Below are 17271 nucleotides of genomic sequence, written 5' to 3'. Positions count from 1 at the left end.
AAAGCATCAATCTAGTAATGCGTGAAATCCACTTTAGCACAGTTTAGTATGTTCATGTTCCCAAATAATTAGTTAATCACCTATCCTAAAAAACCATAAAGTTGGATATGTTTCATACGTAGTTTTTTTAATGTTATTAGAGTAATGGAATTACTTTCATGCCCTTTTTTCATTTCGAGTGAACTAACAAAGAACAACACATTGAGCTACCTGGACTTTCTTCAGATTTTTTTTAACTCTACATTTAGTTCAGGAAAGAATCTAGTATACAGTCAATGTGATGATTAGAGCCTCTGTATACAGTCAATATAATTAAGTATATCTTTTTTTTCCTTTTCCAGCGCTTGCAGGAACAGCTACAAACTCAACCGGGGTCTCTTCCTTTTGATGAGGTACTTAACTATTGATTTGACAGATGCTAATAAGTAATAAGTAGCTTATCTTTTTTTCGACAATTTCATAGCTCATTCTTTTTTTTTTACCCTTCCAGATCCTCTATTGCAACATTGGGAATCCTCAATCTCTTAGTCAGCTACCAGTGACATTCTTCAGGGAGGTACGTGGTTATTTTACCTGCAGACCTCAGATTTTATTTCCATGGATATTACATGGTATGTTGCAGGTTCTTGCACTTTGTGATCATCCATGCTTGTTGGAAAAAGAGGAAACTAAATCACTGTTCAGGTGAATATTGTCATCTTTGTTCATTAACAATTAAAATTCTGTCATCTTTTATTCCATGAATCAATTTACAGAAAACTTAAATGGGAAGACATCTAGTGCAAACACTTAACTAGGCGGGTGTCAAATCACCTTGAAAAATCTGCAAACTACTGCGGATATACTTTTGTGTTGTATAATAGTAAATTTTCCTGAGTTTTGTCAGATCTTAATTTTTTTTATTGACCTTCAACATTTGATTTCGGGCTTAAAACTTGTCGAAGATTTGTTCTTGACAATATGTATGTAATTAAACTGAGCTATCTTCGAGATCAGGGATTGAGCACAAATTAGAACACACGATGTAGACAGGTTTGCGTCCCCGATTGGAATAATACCCTACGTCCTGTATGAAAGTTGATGTATATATATTCTCTTGAGTACAAATAATGTGGCTAGACCTATTACAAGGAGTAGATCAAATTTAATCTAATTTAGAGCTAAAGTCATTGAGTACCTCCTATGCTAGGGTCTTAGTGCTTGCGTTGAGTCGCTGATGCGAGTTAGGTTCTGTGTTGTCCAAGCTCTCATTCTTGGAGTCTGGATCCCTATCTTATATAGTGTTCCTAGCGTTGCCCTGGATCCAGCGTAGTCGATAGAGAGTCCTTTATCTTGTCTAACATGGTAAGGCAACCGAATCCACTCTGGATACTAGTCGTACTCGAGTCGGTTAACCCGATCGAGACCTTCCTAGTATAGGTTTTGGAAATCCTCGAGTATTCCGGGTCCCGCAGATTCGAGTAAGCAATATCCATAGTTGTTGAGGATATATATGATATATCTTGTCTACATGTGGTGTACTCGTCATGTGTATATACCCTATAATTAGATATTCGATAGTAGCCCTCTTAACTCTGCTCGGTAGGGAAGATTTCCACAAGCGCCTACTTGAGCACCGCCAAGTCCGAGTTTGGTCGAGTACGGTAGATCAATTCTGTAGTAGAAAGAATCGAACAAGAACAGCTATGTTCTAAGAATCGAGTGGAAACACCATTAGGTCAAGCATCCTGCCATTGTCCGCACTCGGGACTTGAGAAAGGCTTAAAAACTTGACCTCCCAACATCCATCTCTGAGTAGAGTTAAAAGAGAACTCTAAAATATGAAACGTGGGTTATATGAACATTTAATGTGTCGAGATGGGCGTGCAAAAATTTGCACAACGCTATCATCCCGTCTTTCATGCCGAACAAGGCACCACAATTTGCATCCGAAGAGGAAGCGATCTCTGAGTCTTACCTTGAGGTAAGGCCCTTTTATTTACTTGAGGACATAACTTCATTGTCCTATCCCCTCGGCTTCCGCTGCACACTTGCCCTTCGAATTGATCCGTCATGACTTTTCTCCAAAAAACTTCATCTTTACCTCGAACCTCGTGGTGGAATCTTCGAACTGGGTGGCCTTGCCGTTAGGGGTGCTCGACATCAGCTCCAACAAGGTACCACATCTAGAGGATTTTGCTTTCTTCCGCTGTCTATGCTCCTCATGGCGTGAAGTGCATAGGATGGCGGAATTTGCACCTTGGATCCTAAAGGTGGAGGTGCATCGCTCTTCATGCACGAGGATGGTATGGTGGAGGTGCATCGCTTGGGGAGTGAAGAAATTTTTGACCTTTGCATTCGAGCTTTAGTCAGAGACAGCTAGAGATGATTGGGCCCTCGAACGGGCTCTTGATCATCATCGAAAGAGGGCATCAGATTAAGGCTAGAGTAATCAACCCAATCACAGGATGCTTCTCTAACCTTCCCCCGCTTTCTTATGACGTGATTTCCTACCATGATGAGATTCCCAGAACAATAAAATCCCTTGAGGGAAATTTTAAGTGGCATTCCTATAAATGGATATCACCGAAGCTTTCCTCTTAGAGAAACAGGCTTCTTGGTAGGCTTTTGTTTGATGGTTGTAATGGAAGTGTTATTGATATTTTTCTAGTCTAATATGCTATTGTCACTATTCTCTTACTGATGAAATAGAGTTAGCATAAGTAGATGCAATATTTACTAGCACATGTTATGACCATCCTCAAGACTTGCTGATTAAATATCTATTAATGCCTGAAAACTCAATTAGACAGATGATTAGATGTGTTGGCCTTCGAGTAACCACTTGAAGCAACCTTAATAATAAGGAAAAGACTAGTATAAAACTAGACACAGGTAGGACTGGATAACGAGTCAGCTCGTCTCATTTGGGCTTTCCTCATTTGAGCTCGGTTAATTTAGGATCGGCTCATTTGGCTTGTTTAATATAACGAGCAGAAAAGCCAGCTCGGCTTCGCTCAGTTGTCTCGCGAGCAACTCGTTACTTTTTTTTTTAAGGGAACAACTCATTACTAAGATGAAAAGAATATAAACATCCACTAAAAAATGCATCGATAAAATCATACAATAATAGCAATGACATCTACAAGTATAGTACTTCTTTGTAGAGTTAAATCAGAGGTATAATTGCTGTAAGCTGAATCTCTTTTGAATGTTTTTCAAATTTTCAAATCCACATGCAGCACAACCGCAGACAGATCCATATATATATATATATTATGCTACATAAACAAAACATTCCTCCAAAAATGTATATAAAACAATGTTCCCTACATATCCGTCTATATATGCAAAGCCTGAAGGAATGGTCGATGGGAGAAGAATAAAGATAAGAGTTGACCAATACAAAGTCAAGTAGGCTGGCGAGGAGCCTCTCCAGTGAAGATGAAGATGACCAATTAGCAAACTAATGACTATAGTGAAAGGGAGCGATATGATGTAGATGATGGCTCTGGTCGTTTGGCTCGCAAGCTGGCTCATTATCTAAATGAGCTAAAATTTTGACTCGGCTCGTTAGATTTTGGAACGAGTTGAGCCGAGCTGAGCCGAGCCGAGCCAGACATGAGCTGAGCTTGCTCGTGAGCTTTGAGATTTTTGTCCAGCCCTAGACACAGGAATAACATGATAATCTTTTGCATATTTTCACGAGCTTGCGCTTTGACCAGCGTGAGAACATAAAATCAATATAGAACACACATAGAATCAACTAGAACTTTAGAACCTTGTTAGCCGTTAGGCACGAGATGTCTGATAATCTCTTATGCTATTATGCCTTATTAGGTATAGTTGTCCATTATCAACTTAACACATGTCTCTACTGGTTCCGTCCAAAGTAGTCAACTAAAAGCCATATAAACTTTTACAAATGTTACGTCCTTACAAAATAAATATGGTATTACTATGTAGCCCCCGACTATCTAGTCGAGGAGGAAAATATACTCGATCAGAGAATAAGAAAGAATATACATGTACCATCAAAAATATATGATGTATCACTCGACTCTCTGCTTGATGATTGAATCGAGTGGAGAGTAAAGTCATAGCATCAAAAGTATGCGATGTACCCCTGACTCTCAGTTTAATGTGATAATCAAGACAAAGAGTAGAGCTGTAGCACCATAAGATACCTGGAATGGCCTCTAACTCTTTGATCAATAATTAAATTCAAATAGAGAGTGGAGCATAAGCACCGCCATTAAACAATGTAACTCCCGGTTCTCTGGTTAACATGATAGTTAAATAGAGAGTGAAGTATGAGCAAAAAATATATGATGTAGTCCTCGACTCTATGCTCGATGACCGGATCGAGTAGAGAGTAGAGAATAAGCATCGACTCATTCTTCTCATCCACATGCTCGAGGGTATAAGCCCCCAGACGTACAACAGTAATTATGTTATGGTCATTGAGTGGAAATCAAACAATCAGGTAGGTGAGCATTAAAAACCCAGTCCCGCTCGTGCTCATTTTCACTGCAACTCTGGATTCAATGTTTCATAATGACACAACATCCCTCTATACTAGATTGGACATGCCATAATGTTTTGGTGATGTTTTGGCTCTCCACCTAACGCGTTGTGTAACCGAAGCAACCTCGTCATCATGCCTGATGCTATCAGATCTTGACAGCACCATTTCCATAGTATGACCCATTTCCATAGTTATAAATAGATATATCTGGGGCCATTTGTTTCCCACTATCACCTTCCCTTCTCCTTGCACATTGCCTAGTAGACACTTGTAGAGCTTGAGATCACGACCTCCACTCCACTGTCGTCTCCGAAGCCATGTTCAGAAATAGGAGGAGCAGGACCTCTCGTCCCCAGGCCTCTCACCATGGTTCCACCTAGTGGCATCATCGTTTCCTCCTACGAGGAGGAATTGAGAGAAAATCCTAGGAGGATAGGGAACACAATGTCCGTCGGAGGTCATCAACACTTCACTCGCCACCTTTGGTGTTTCCTAGATGTCAATGCCACGAAATGAGTGATGTAGGAGTCGGTAATGTGGGTGACGTCGGAGGGAGATGATGGTGGTGGTGATCTTTACTAGATCATCAACAAAGTCACCGATGAGGTCTTCGGCAATGGAGCCCTCGAGCCTCTGGTGTTGAAGAAAGTGTGGTCGCTTTCTCCGTTGACAACCACCAAATCGCCTTCATATCTTGTGGAGGGCCACTAATCATTGTCAGCTCCGATAAGCATCTCTAACAGGGTCTTTGCCTCGGCCACCTTCCTTGGCCCTTATGTTGGTCGATGGTTGATCCCTAGGCGATCAACTATCACCCTAGGAAGGAACATAATAGATTCCTCAACTTGTTTGAGGGCAAGTAGGGGTCCACATACTTCTGAACTCTTGGAGGTGGTGGATCTTCACTATTTGCAAGATCTAAGTGAATTCTTTCTATTAACAATATATAATAGGATAACCAGTCTGATCAAAATTTAATCGACTTACCTTATCGATTAATAAAACTATCAGAGTCGGTCAATATTCCAAGAGTGCTCGAGTATCTCACAATCTGTAGTATATAACTATACTGATCTAGGTCGAGTAACTTTGACTACCATTTAGGGTCCTTTCCACTTAGGTGATAACTTATGGAGCCTAGCTTGTTTCTATACCTTTCGTAGAACAAGATCCCCAGTAGTGGGTTTTCTATGCTGGATTTTCTAACTGTGATATCTACGTAACGTTTATTGATACTTAGTCACTCAAATGGATGCTCGATCATGATACTCCTCAAGTAAATTGATGTCGTTTGCTCGTAACTTCTCTTGCCCTTCTTTCGAGTAACCCTCCACTCGCGGTGACCCAAACTACAATTTAGTCGAAAGCACTGCCTAGACTCCATAGACTAAAAAGAAAGGAGTTTCATCGGTGGCCTTGTTAGTTGAGGTACGGACCGCCCATAGTACCGAGGGAAGCTCTTTCACACACCATTTCGAGTAAGCTTTTATCCTATCGAAAACTCGAGTTTTGATACCCTACAAGACTATACCATTGGCACGCTACCTCACCATTACTTTGAGGGTGATCTACTGAGGAGAAACAAGTTATGCTCCTCATGAACTTCTTAGCCGCTTCTGTGATTATCTTTCTCCCAGTTTTGACCTCGATCCACTTGGTGAATGTGTCGATAGCCATGAATAAGAATTTGAAACCACCTTGGGTCCTTGGGAATGGTCTAATGATATCAAAGCCCTAGATGGAGAAAAGTCAGGAAAGAGGAATTGTTTGCAAATCTTAGGTTGGTCGAGTGGTTTGACTTTCAAAAAATTGGCAGCTTTTGCACTTTTTGACCAATTCGGAAGCATCCTACAAGGTAGTCGGCAAATAGAATCCTTGATGGAAAACTTCCCTCACCAATGTGCGATAAGACGCATGATTACCACACGTGCCTCCATAGATATTGAGCAATATTTTACTGCCCTCTTCCTGAGTGATGCACTTCATCAAGATTTCATTACTCCGCTTTCGGTAGAGTTGCTGTCTACCAAAGTGTAGAGTTTGGACTTACGAGCAATTTTCTCGGTAGACGCATCATCATCAGGAATGTCTCGACCTTCGAGATAGGCTTAGTATGGGGTCATCCAAGTCGGTTCATGTTTGAGTAGTGCATCATCCATGTCTTTGGGTTCCGCCTCGCTAGCTTGACCAGACTGCTAGTCGAGTTGGGTAGTATCCGTTCGCTAAACTGTTAGGACAGATGGTTTGAGGAGTTTCTCAATGAAGACTCCTGTGGGTGTCGGTGAACAAGAAGAAGCGAGTCTAGCAAGTTCATCCGCAATTGAGTTATCACTCCTTCTAATGTGCGTGACTTCTAGCCCTTCAAACTTTTCCTTGAGCTTGCACACCTCGTTCAAATAAGCTACCATGTTGTCATCTAAGCATTGGTACTCCTTTCGCACTTGGTTTATGACTAGCTGTGAGTCCCATTTCATGAGTAGTCTCCTAATTCCAATCAATATAGCTATGCGGAGCTCGTTTACCAGTCCTTCATACTCTGCAACATTATTATAAGCTTTAAATTCTAATTGAATGACGTACCTGAGTTCATCGTCCATTGGAGATTTGAGCACAATGGCAGCCCCCGATCCTTGAAGTGTGAGAGATCCATCGAAGAAGAGCATCTAGTAGTTCTTGGTCATATTTGGCTTGGTTTCCTCGATGTTTGTCCACTCGACGATGAATTTTTATTGTATTCTTGACTTAACGCTTGTGCGTGGTGCATAGTTCATGTGGAACTCGTTGAACTTGACTGTCCATTGCGCGATTTATCCACTAGCCTCCCTATTGCGTATAACATCCTTCAGCGGATACGTCACCACTATTGTGATCTTATGCGCTTGGAAATAGTGTCAGAGCTTTCGGAAAGTCATCAGGACGGCGTATAGCAACTTCTGCACTTGCAGGTATCATAGCATAGCATCATGTAGAACTTCGCTCACATAGTCAACTGGCTTCTGGATCTTTGCCTTCCTCTCGAGAAATTCCCGTTCGACCGCTAGAACCGTGCTTACAACTTGCGGGGTAGCTGCAATGTACAAAAAGAGCTCATCTTTTTCGTTAGGTGAGGTTAGAATTAATGGAGATAATAAAATACCTTTTTAAGGCTTGAAATGCATTCTCAACCTCTTCTGTCCACTCGAATCGGTCATTCTTCTTTAGAAGACTAAAGAAAGGCATCCCCCTCTCACCCATCTTGGATATAAACTGACTAAGGGCTGCTATGAGAAAGATGTCACCACCGACTGCTCGAATAGTACTGGTATAGATCTGTAACCACTCTTTGAGGTTGATCTTTTCATGGTATTTCTAGATCAGGCCTGCTTTGAACTTCTTAGGCCATTGAATCTACCGAAGCTCATGTACAAAGGCTTCACAGCCTCTGTTAAACTTCTTAGGATGAGGTGGAGAAGGACTGTCACGCCTGTTCCTTCGAGCAGGGGAATCATGTCAAGCATCTAGTCTTGGAGATCTATGATCGTAATACCGATGATCATCCTCACGATGCTCCTCACGGTGGTTGTCTATCACTTTACGTAGGTTGTGCGGGTCATGAGGGATGTGGTTCCTCATGTCCATCTGGTTCCTACGCCTATGAATAGGGCAGTTGCAATTTGGCCCACAAGGTTGTGCTCGAGCTCAACCTCTTGAGCTTTCTGTTTGCAATGCCTCGACTCGGGGATGTCCACGTCCGTGGCTCCTCAAACTAGTGCCTTGCCGATTGGGGTGCCTAGAATCACCGGGATTATTCACTCGAGCAATCTGGACTGAGCCGCATCGAGCAGAGTATTGAGTTCATTAACCATGGGAGTTAAATAGTTCACCGGATCCAACTCTAGGAAGGATCTTAGGTTCATATGGGAACCCTGGATATTGACTTCCAGATTACTGAAAATGTCACTACCGAGGCTTGATTGCGGTCGAGCCGATGTCGCTCCACAATTGCTATCCTGAGGGAGTTCGATCTCTAATCTTTGGGGTGTTGCCGGTGGAGGCATGCCCACTGAAAGTCATCGTTGAAGATCAGGAGGCACCTAACCTCCTATAATACATCAATGAAGATTTGTGTCAGGGGCGATGAGCGGTGGTAACCCTCCCCCCTGCATCTCCAGTGCCGACGGTAGTGGTTACCGCTGCTGGATCTTTAGGGATTTTTGCATCATCGTTCTCCACTACAATTGGAATCTCTCGCGCTTTGCTCATTGGGGGTGTCATTGGCTCTAGCCATAAACACAAATCGATCTATTCGATTGCTCTAGCTGTCGATGGAGCCGTCATTGCTAGTTTCCTGACTCTCCCCATCGCTATCACTGTCCATGAACTAAAGAATACTAGATTCTTTAGGATCCCACTCGAGGTGTCCCACCTCGCGGTATGCATCCAATGGGCTGGACTCGAGAATACCAATATGGATCAGTCCACCCTGGATTGCTTCAATGGTAAATCATAGTTCCAAATGTGATCTTGGAGCCGGCAGGAGGTGATTCGAAGATAACTGTCGTTGACTCAAAGTGGTTGTAGAAGCCAGTGTCGGAAAATCCAACGTGGATGTGAAGTTGAGACATGATTGATCCTGAAAAACAGAAGAAGACCCCTATTTGGCGCGCCAACTGTCAAAGATTTGTTCTCAACAATATATCCGTAATTGAACTTGGTACCTTCGAGATCAGGGATTGAGCATGAAGTAAGACACATGATGTAGGTAGGTTCGGGCCCCCGACTGGAGTAATACCCTACATTCTGTATGAAAGTTGATGTATATGTATTCTCTTGAGTACAAGCAATACAGCTAGACCTATTACAAGGATTAGATCAGACATAATCTAATCTAGAACTGAAGTCGCTGAGTACCTCCTATGCTAGGGTCTTAGTGCTTGCGTCGAGTTGCTGGTTTGCGAGTTGACTTCTCTGCTGTCCAAGTTCTCGTTCTGGAGGTTTGGGAGCTCGCCTAATAAAGAGGTCCTGGCGCTGCTCTGGATCTAGCTGTAGCCGATAGGGGGTCTTGTGTCTTGTTGGCTAAGGCAAGACAATTGAATCCACCCTAAATACTAGTCGTACTTGAGCTGGTTAACCCGATCAAGGTCTTCCTAGTATAGGTTTTGAAAATCCCCGAGTATACTGGGTCCTGCAGATTGGGGTCCGCAATATTTAGAGTCATTGAAGATGTATACGACGTATCATGTTCATATGTAGTATACTTCTTATACGTATATACCCATAGTTAGATATTTGACAAAAATTTTGTACAGTAGCTAAGTTTACTATTTTTTTTTTTGTTTTGCTCAACATGCTTTCACTTTCACATTTATTTGTTTATCTCAGAAAGCTTCCCAAACTAGTTTGGTGCCCCATTGAAATTTGAAATACTTATGTGTATCTGATGTCTCATCACACTGCAGCGCTGATGCTATTTTTCGAGCAGAGCAAATTCTTGCCATTATTCCTGGAAGAGCAACTGGTGCATACAGCCACAGCCAGGTAAGCATCTCACCCTGATACATTTACTAAGCACAGTGAGAAAGGAATCTGGGCTTCATTTTATTTGTTTATTTTCCCTAGGGTATCGAAGGACTGCGTGATTCAATTGCTGCTGGGATCGCCTCACGTGATGGGTACCCTGCAAATGCATATGACATTTTCCTTACAAACGGAGCTAGTCCTGGGGTGTGAACTTTAACTTCTGTATCAATTGCCAAGATAATTTTTTAAATAAACATGACATAACTTGAATCCTCATCATCGTATAATTCTTTCCTTTTTAAGGTGCACATGATGATGCAGTTATTGATAAGGAATGAGAAAGATGGAATTCTGTGCCCAATTCCTCAGTACCCCTTGTACTCAGCCTCCATAGCTCTTCACGGTGGATCTCTTGTATGTACTTTGATTTCTTGGCAAAAGAATTCAGTATGGTAGCATATCTTGTAGCACTAACACCTAAATCGAGGGCATTTTCTTTCAGGTCCCATATTACCTTGATGAATCAACAGGGTGGGGTCTGGAGATCTCTGACCTTAAGAAGCAACTAGAAGATGCTCGGTCAAGAGGCATTGATGTTAGGGCTTTGGTGGTTATCAACCCCGGAAATCCAACTGGGCAGGTTTGGACCCATCATTTCTGTTCTCATTTAAATAACATCTTTGGTTGCTTTGATTTTCAATTTTTTCTGTTCTCCATATTCTTGATAATTCATATAAAAACATAAGGCATGTATTTCTTCTATAGTTAAGTTAGGGAATGTGTTTAAGTTTTAGAAAAAAGCTTTTGTTTGAGGAAAAAAGTTGTTGTCCTTGTTCTGCGATGTGAACAAACCTTTTGGACTCGATGCTGATGAGCAAAAGAGATATCTGTATGAAGTGGTTGATTTATTTATAGATTTTTGCTAAGGACAACCAATGCGATATAGTGAAGTTCTGCAAAAATGAGGGCCTTGTCCTTCTAGCTGATGAGGTGAGTGATAATCACTCAAAACACCCAACGAAAAACTTTGCGCTGCTTAGTTGTATTTCTTTGTCTCATCTGTGACACCAATGCCGTTTGCATCGGTAGGTGTATCAAGAGAACATCTATATTGGCAACAAGACGTTTAACTCTTTCAAGAAGATAGCAAGATCCATGGGATACGGCGAGGATGATCTCCCTCTAGTATCATTTCAGTCTGTTTCTAAAGGTAGATACGATAATGCGCTGCTTTATGTTCTATTGACAGTTCCACCGGCTAACGAAAAAGGATATTGTTGCTGCAACCAGGATATTATGGAGAGTGTGGTAAAAGAGGAGGTTACATGGAAATTACTGGCTTCAGTGCTCCAATAAGAGAGCAGATCTACAAAATAGCATCGGTGAACCTGTGCTCCAATATCACTGGTCAGATCCTTGCCAGCCTCATCATGAATCCACCAAAGGTCCATGATATGACATTCTCTAAAATCTGACTTGAAAGGAAATGCCAAATTATCCAGTTAAAAAATAATTATTTGAATATGTCAGGCTGGGGATGAATCATACGCTTCGTACAAGGCAGAGAAAGATGGAATCCTTCAATCTTTGGCTCGTCGTGCAAAGGTGCCTCTAACTACAATTCTACTATAATTTTCTAAGATTCTACTATAATTTGAGTGGTTACTAATAGCAATTTGTATTCAATATTAGCTCATAGAGATAATATATATAGTATATAAAGAAGTACAGAATAAGAACTCTAGTAACTTAACTTATACTTAATGGATAAATACTCTATATTCCTTTCCTAACACTCCCTTAAATAGAAGGCGTATGCAATAGTGTTGTATTTGAAAGAGGTGATACTAAGTAATAAACTTAGATTAATACATAAAAAAAATTCTCTTCAAAGCTATCATAGAGTGAGTCTTGTAATCCTGTCAAATCAAACGGAAGATTTGAAAATGAAGCACAGAAGTAGAGCCGTGATGATGAAAACAAAACAATGCTCTTGGTCAATGAAAGAAGATGTATTTAGAGAATGCTCTTTGCTTAATCAATTCTCATACAGCCGTAAGGCTTAAGTAGGTATACAATGGATTAAGTTGGGTAAGTGATATCTAAACTAGGCAAGGTATATCCTTACAAGAAAAGCCTAAACTAGGTAATGGATATCCTAAGTAATGCAAGTAATATCCTATACAAGGTAAGTTATCAACTGCTTCTTATACACATTCCATACATACAAGGGTGGGTCAGCTGGGCTGGCCATGCTAGCTGGCAGGACATGTATTCCAACACCCTTCCGTAGTGTCAACTTGGAGCTTCGCGAATGTTGAGACTAGAGCGAAAATCCTAGAACATCGCGGTTGGCAAACCTTTGGTGAAGATGTTCGCATACTGAAGCGTCGTCAGGACATGTAGGACACAGATGTCGCCGAGGGCCACCTGTTCGCGCATGAAGTGCAGGTCGATCTCCACATGTTTAGTCTGCTGATCCTGGACTGGGTTTGTGGAGAGATAAACGGCGCTGACGTTGTCGTAGTAGATGACAGTGGCTTTGGTCAACGGGTGACGAATCTCGGTGAGAAGTTGGCATAGCCAGTAAGCTTCGATGATGACGTTGGTGATAGCTCAGTACCCGCCTCAGCACTAGACCGGGATACGGTGTGTTGTCGTTTGGAGGACCATGAGATCAAGTTGTCATCGAGGAAGACGCAGTAGCCCGAAGTAGACTTACGAGTTTTGAAGCAGTCTGCCCAGTTTGCGTCAGAGTAGACGATGCGGTCATCTGGTCATGGGAGGAGCTATGGGAGAGTTGCATGCCGTGGCTAATTGTTCCCTTGAGATACCGCATGATACGCTTGATCAACGAGAAGTGTTATTCCCGCGGATCGTGTATGTGGAGACAGACCTGCTGGACACATTGCGTGGTATCAGGACGAGTGAAGGTGAGATACTAGAGAGCACCTACAAGGCTACGATACAGGGTCGGATTGGAGACCGGGGCACTAGCTGCAGCGGCTATCTTAGAGCGTGCTTCAATTAGTGTGGCACACGGGTTGCATGTAGACATGTTGGCCCATTGAAGAATTTCTGTAGCATATTTTCTCGTGAGAGAAAAATGTTGTAGGAGTCCCGATGTGCCGAGATGTCGAGAATGTAGTGGAGGTCACCCAAGTCGGTCATCGCGAATTTGTTGCGAAGGTCGGTGATGAACCACTGAAGTAGGGTCATGCTCGATGCTATCAGGATGATGTCATCAACGTACAATAGGAGGTAGGCGATGTCGATCCCGCTGTGGTAGACGAAGAGGGAGGAGTCCGTCTTGCAGCCGCAGAAGCCGATGGAGACTGTAAAAGTTTGGAAGTGGCTATACCACGCACGAGGGGCTTGCTTTAGACTATAGAGTGATCTGTTGAGCCAACAAACATGATTCAGCTTGCCAGAGTTGACGAAGTCAAAGGGCTGTTGATAGAAGACTGTCTCCTCGAACTTGCCGTTGACGAAGGCGTTCTTGATGTTGAGCTGGTGGATGGGCTAGTTGTTGTAGACAGCAAGGGAGAGCACCACACATATGGTGGTTGGCTTGAGACGTGGTTGAAGGTCTTGTTGTAGTCGATGTCGTGCTGTTGGGAGAAGCCACGTAAGACCCAACGTGCCTTGTAGCATGCAAGAGTGTCGTTGGAGTTGTACTTGTGGTGGAATATCCACTTGCCGGAGACTATATTGGCATGCAGTGGAGGAGGAACGAGGTCCCAAGTTGTGTTGGTAGAGAGGGCGGTGAACTCGTCCCACCAATTGCGGTCATTAAGAGTGTTGCGGTACATTTTCAGGATAGAGGAGATGGTGGTGGTGGTGATGGTGAGATCGAAGGTGTGGCTAGCCTTTGATCTGGTGATCATCGGATGCCCATCCTACTGTGCCATCTAGTGGCAGGTGCTACTGTTGCGCTCGGTTGGGCCGGGTGCTTCGTGCCGGGCGGTTGACTGGTTGCCGTCATGCTGGGCGTCGAGGAGCTGTGCACTGCTATGCCTAATGGCACGGATGCTCCAGCTGTGCTGGGCAGCCAGTTGGCCGTCGGTGCTCTAGGCAGAGAGGTGGTTGCTGTAGCTGTGTGGGGTAGCTAGTTGGTCGCCAATGCTTCGGGCAGAGAGGGGGTGGCCGCCGCTGTGCCATGTGCCGTCTGTGTGCAAGAGCAGACAGGCGCATGAGTGGCGGTGCATGGGGGCCCAGGAGTAGCCAAGTCGATTTCGTTGTTGATTGAGTCGTTGATCACTGCAACACATGGCTGGCGCAAGTAGATGAAGGGTGGTGCCGAGTCGGGGCAGCGGATCCGGGAGGTGGACAGACGGAGGAGCCGCTGTGCATGGGAGCCCGGGCACAATCGGGCTTGTTCCGACGTCAAGGGAGCAGCTGGCCGCCGCTGTGCATGGCTGGTGGGAGTAGACGAGGGGTGGTGCCGCTGCCATGGTGTCTGCCACTGTCGCGCTGAAGCGGGGAAACACAATGCTGAGTGGTAGCACAGCAGCACCAGAGGAGTTGTTGTTCTTCGCGCCCGACGCCGACGTGCTGGATGGGGGAAGCGCTATGGTGGTATCGTGTTGCCGTCTGGAGGACCTGGGAGGCCCCCTAGCGCCTATGGAGGCGTCTACAGAGTCGACAGAGACACCAGTAGCTCCGATTAGCGTCGCAGAGGCACCTACAGCAAAATCATATGGTGCATCGAACTTTGTATATGTGTTGGATGAGGTGGGTGTCCGCGAGGCGAAAGGAAAAGAGGCTTTGTCGAACACCACATGCCGAGATATAACGATTTGATTGGTAGCCAAATCGAGACAACGATAGCCTTTATGATTCTTCGGGTAACAAGAAAGGCACAGGTAGAAGAGCAATGGGCTAATTTGTGTGTCATGGTGGCATAGAGGTTGGGATAACAAAGGCAACAAAGACACGAAGATGATTATATGAGGGTGGATGACCGAATAGAGTTTGTTATGGTGTAGAGGAGTTAAGAGCTTTTGTAGGTCGTCTGTTTAGGACGTAGGTGGCAGTGTGAAGTGCCTCGATCCAGTAGGGAGGAGGCATGGAGGCTTGGAAGAGCAGGGAGCGGAGAACATCATTGATGGTGCGAATGGCACGTTCTGCTTTTCCCTTTTTTTTGATGTGTAAGGACACGAGAGTCACAGGTGGATGCTGCAAGTGAGGAAGAAGGAGCGTGGACGGCATGGTTGTTGAACTCTCACCATTATCACATTGGATGTTCTAAATGGAGTTGTGGAATTGGTTAGTAACATAAGCATGAAAATTGCGTATGGCAGGCAAAATATCAGATTTAAACTTGAGAGGAAAAGTCCAACAATAATACGTAAAATCATCAACCATTACTACATAGCATTTGTAACCAAAGATGCTGGATACAGGTGATGTCCACAAATCACAATGAATAAGCTCAAAGGGTTTATTTATGTGAGAGATTGAAGTAGCAAATGGGAGACGAACATGTCATCCAAGTTGGCACGCATGACAAAGAGATGGTGCCAAATTATTTGTGGTGATGGCGTTGCTGGTGTGAAGTTTGGAGAGAAGCTGGCTGCCGGGGTGACCCAGTTGTTGGTGCCAGTTGATGGTAGATGGTGTGATAAATGCATGATGGCGACAGATGGGTGGCGTAAAAAATAGGTACAGGTTGCGGAGCTATTGCACCTGAGAACCACATTCCTGGTGTGAAGATCCTTCATAGAGAGACCAAAATGGTCAAACTCGACGAAACATAAATTATCAGTGGTGAATTTGCGAATAGAAATAAGATTTGTAATGAGATTAGGGGAACCAAAACGTTAGATAGAGTATTCGAGGGAGTACAGGATAAGAACTCTAGTAATCTAATATGTACGTAATGGATAAAGACTATACTCCTAACATGAGCGACTTCTTATAAATATTATTGATTTTGTTTATCTGTTTTACAGGCATTGGAGGATGCGTTCAACAATCTTGAGGGATTTACATGTAACAAGGCTGAAGGAGCAATGTACCTTTTCCCTCAGATTAAGTTGCCACAGAAGGCAATTGAGGCTGCTAAAGCTGCTAAGAAAGCACCTGATGCATTTTATGCTCTCCGTCTCCTTGAATCTACTGGAATTGTTGTTGTCCCTGGATCTGGATTTGGCCAAGTAAGTCAACTCAATCTTGATATATTGTAATATACTTTTGTGTCTGTAGTTGCTGATATTATTTGGTCCAAACATATGGATATTAGCAGTAATACATAACATTCATAACATACATGCATGCATGCACTGAAATATTTTTGCCAATGTTACTTTACTGGACTTACTATTAATACGTCATTTTTCTACCTACAAGTTTCCTGGGACATCTCACAACAATTTTTTACTGTTAAGTACAGTACAGGTCGCCTTTGTATTGTTGATTTCCGATGGGGAAGATACTTCACATAGATGCAACTAATTTAGGTTTTCTATAATAATATTGAATTTCGGAGTCTGGTGAAAGTTTAGGAACAATAGACACGGAAGTTGTTCCGAAGGCTACGATCAGTGTGTAGGATGGTGCATCAGTGCATTGTGCTCGCATATGTATATATGTGGAGAAGCATTTTTCATATACATTACATCTATCTACTTGTATTCATGTTAATCTCTTCGTTCCTTTCTTCCACTGAAAAGGTTCCCGGAACATGGCACCTCAGATGCACAATCCTGCCACAGGAAGCCAAAATCCCTGCAGTGATCAGCCGCTTCAAGGCGTTCCATGAGGCGTTCATGGCAGAATACCACGACTAAGTTGTCATACCATGCGAAGATGGGGTTATGTAAAAGCGCCTTCCTTTCCCCCCTTAATAGCATCACCTCGTAGTCCAAATAAAATAAAACATGCTACACACTCCCCCTCGTGTGAGCTAATCTCTGAATGGATAAACAGAGTAGTCCGGTGCCTTTAATGTCAATTGAGCAAAATTTTGTTTTAATTTTCGGTCGCTCGCTGTTGTATAAAAATGAAATGCGAAGTTTTACTACCGAGTCGAATCTGATTTCCAGGTACCATATGTTGGAGCTGCCGCCCGAGGATTCACCTTGGACTAACACAGAGCAACGAACTCACGCGCTTTGATAAGGAAAACACACTCTCTTGCGGTGACAAACACCATTTTCTGTTTTCTGTGATCCACGCCGCACGGACGTGCCCAACTAACTGCATGCAACTGACAGCCTTACTCTACTTATTCTAATGACTCAATCAACTCCCTAACCATACGG

The 17271-nt window shown here is 43.3% G+C and overlaps 1 protein-coding gene across 1 annotated transcript in view; it reads left to right on the top strand.

Moving 5' to 3' along the window:
- The window catches only part of LOC133903482 (alanine aminotransferase 2-like), a 29672-nt gene extending 12692 nt beyond the window's left edge, over positions 1-16980 (top strand). Inside the window, exons 3-15 of the mRNA XM_062344882.1 lie at positions 342-392; positions 491-556; positions 623-684; positions 9946-10024; positions 10106-10210; positions 10310-10420; positions 10509-10646; positions 10922-10996; positions 11096-11216; positions 11297-11451; positions 11537-11611; positions 15961-16164; positions 16681-16980. Of these exons, the coding sequence (XP_062200866.1) occupies positions 342-392; positions 491-556; positions 623-684; positions 9946-10024; positions 10106-10210; positions 10310-10420; positions 10509-10646; positions 10922-10996; positions 11096-11216; positions 11297-11451; positions 11537-11611; positions 15961-16164; positions 16681-16797 (1359 nt within the window). The 3' untranslated portion in view covers positions 16798-16980. The remainder of the gene's footprint in view (positions 1-341; positions 393-490; positions 557-622; positions 685-9945; positions 10025-10105; positions 10211-10309; positions 10421-10508; positions 10647-10921; positions 10997-11095; positions 11217-11296; positions 11452-11536; positions 11612-15960; positions 16165-16680) is intronic.
- The last annotated feature ends 291 nt before the right edge of the window (positions 16981-17271 follow it).

This window comes from Phragmites australis, chromosome 21 (assembly GCF_958298935.1).
Source record: "Phragmites australis chromosome 21, lpPhrAust1.1, whole genome shotgun sequence".
Lineage (NCBI taxonomy): Eukaryota > Viridiplantae > Streptophyta > Magnoliopsida > Poales > Poaceae > Phragmites > Phragmites australis.
This window is presented reverse-complemented; position numbering and strand designations above follow the sequence as displayed.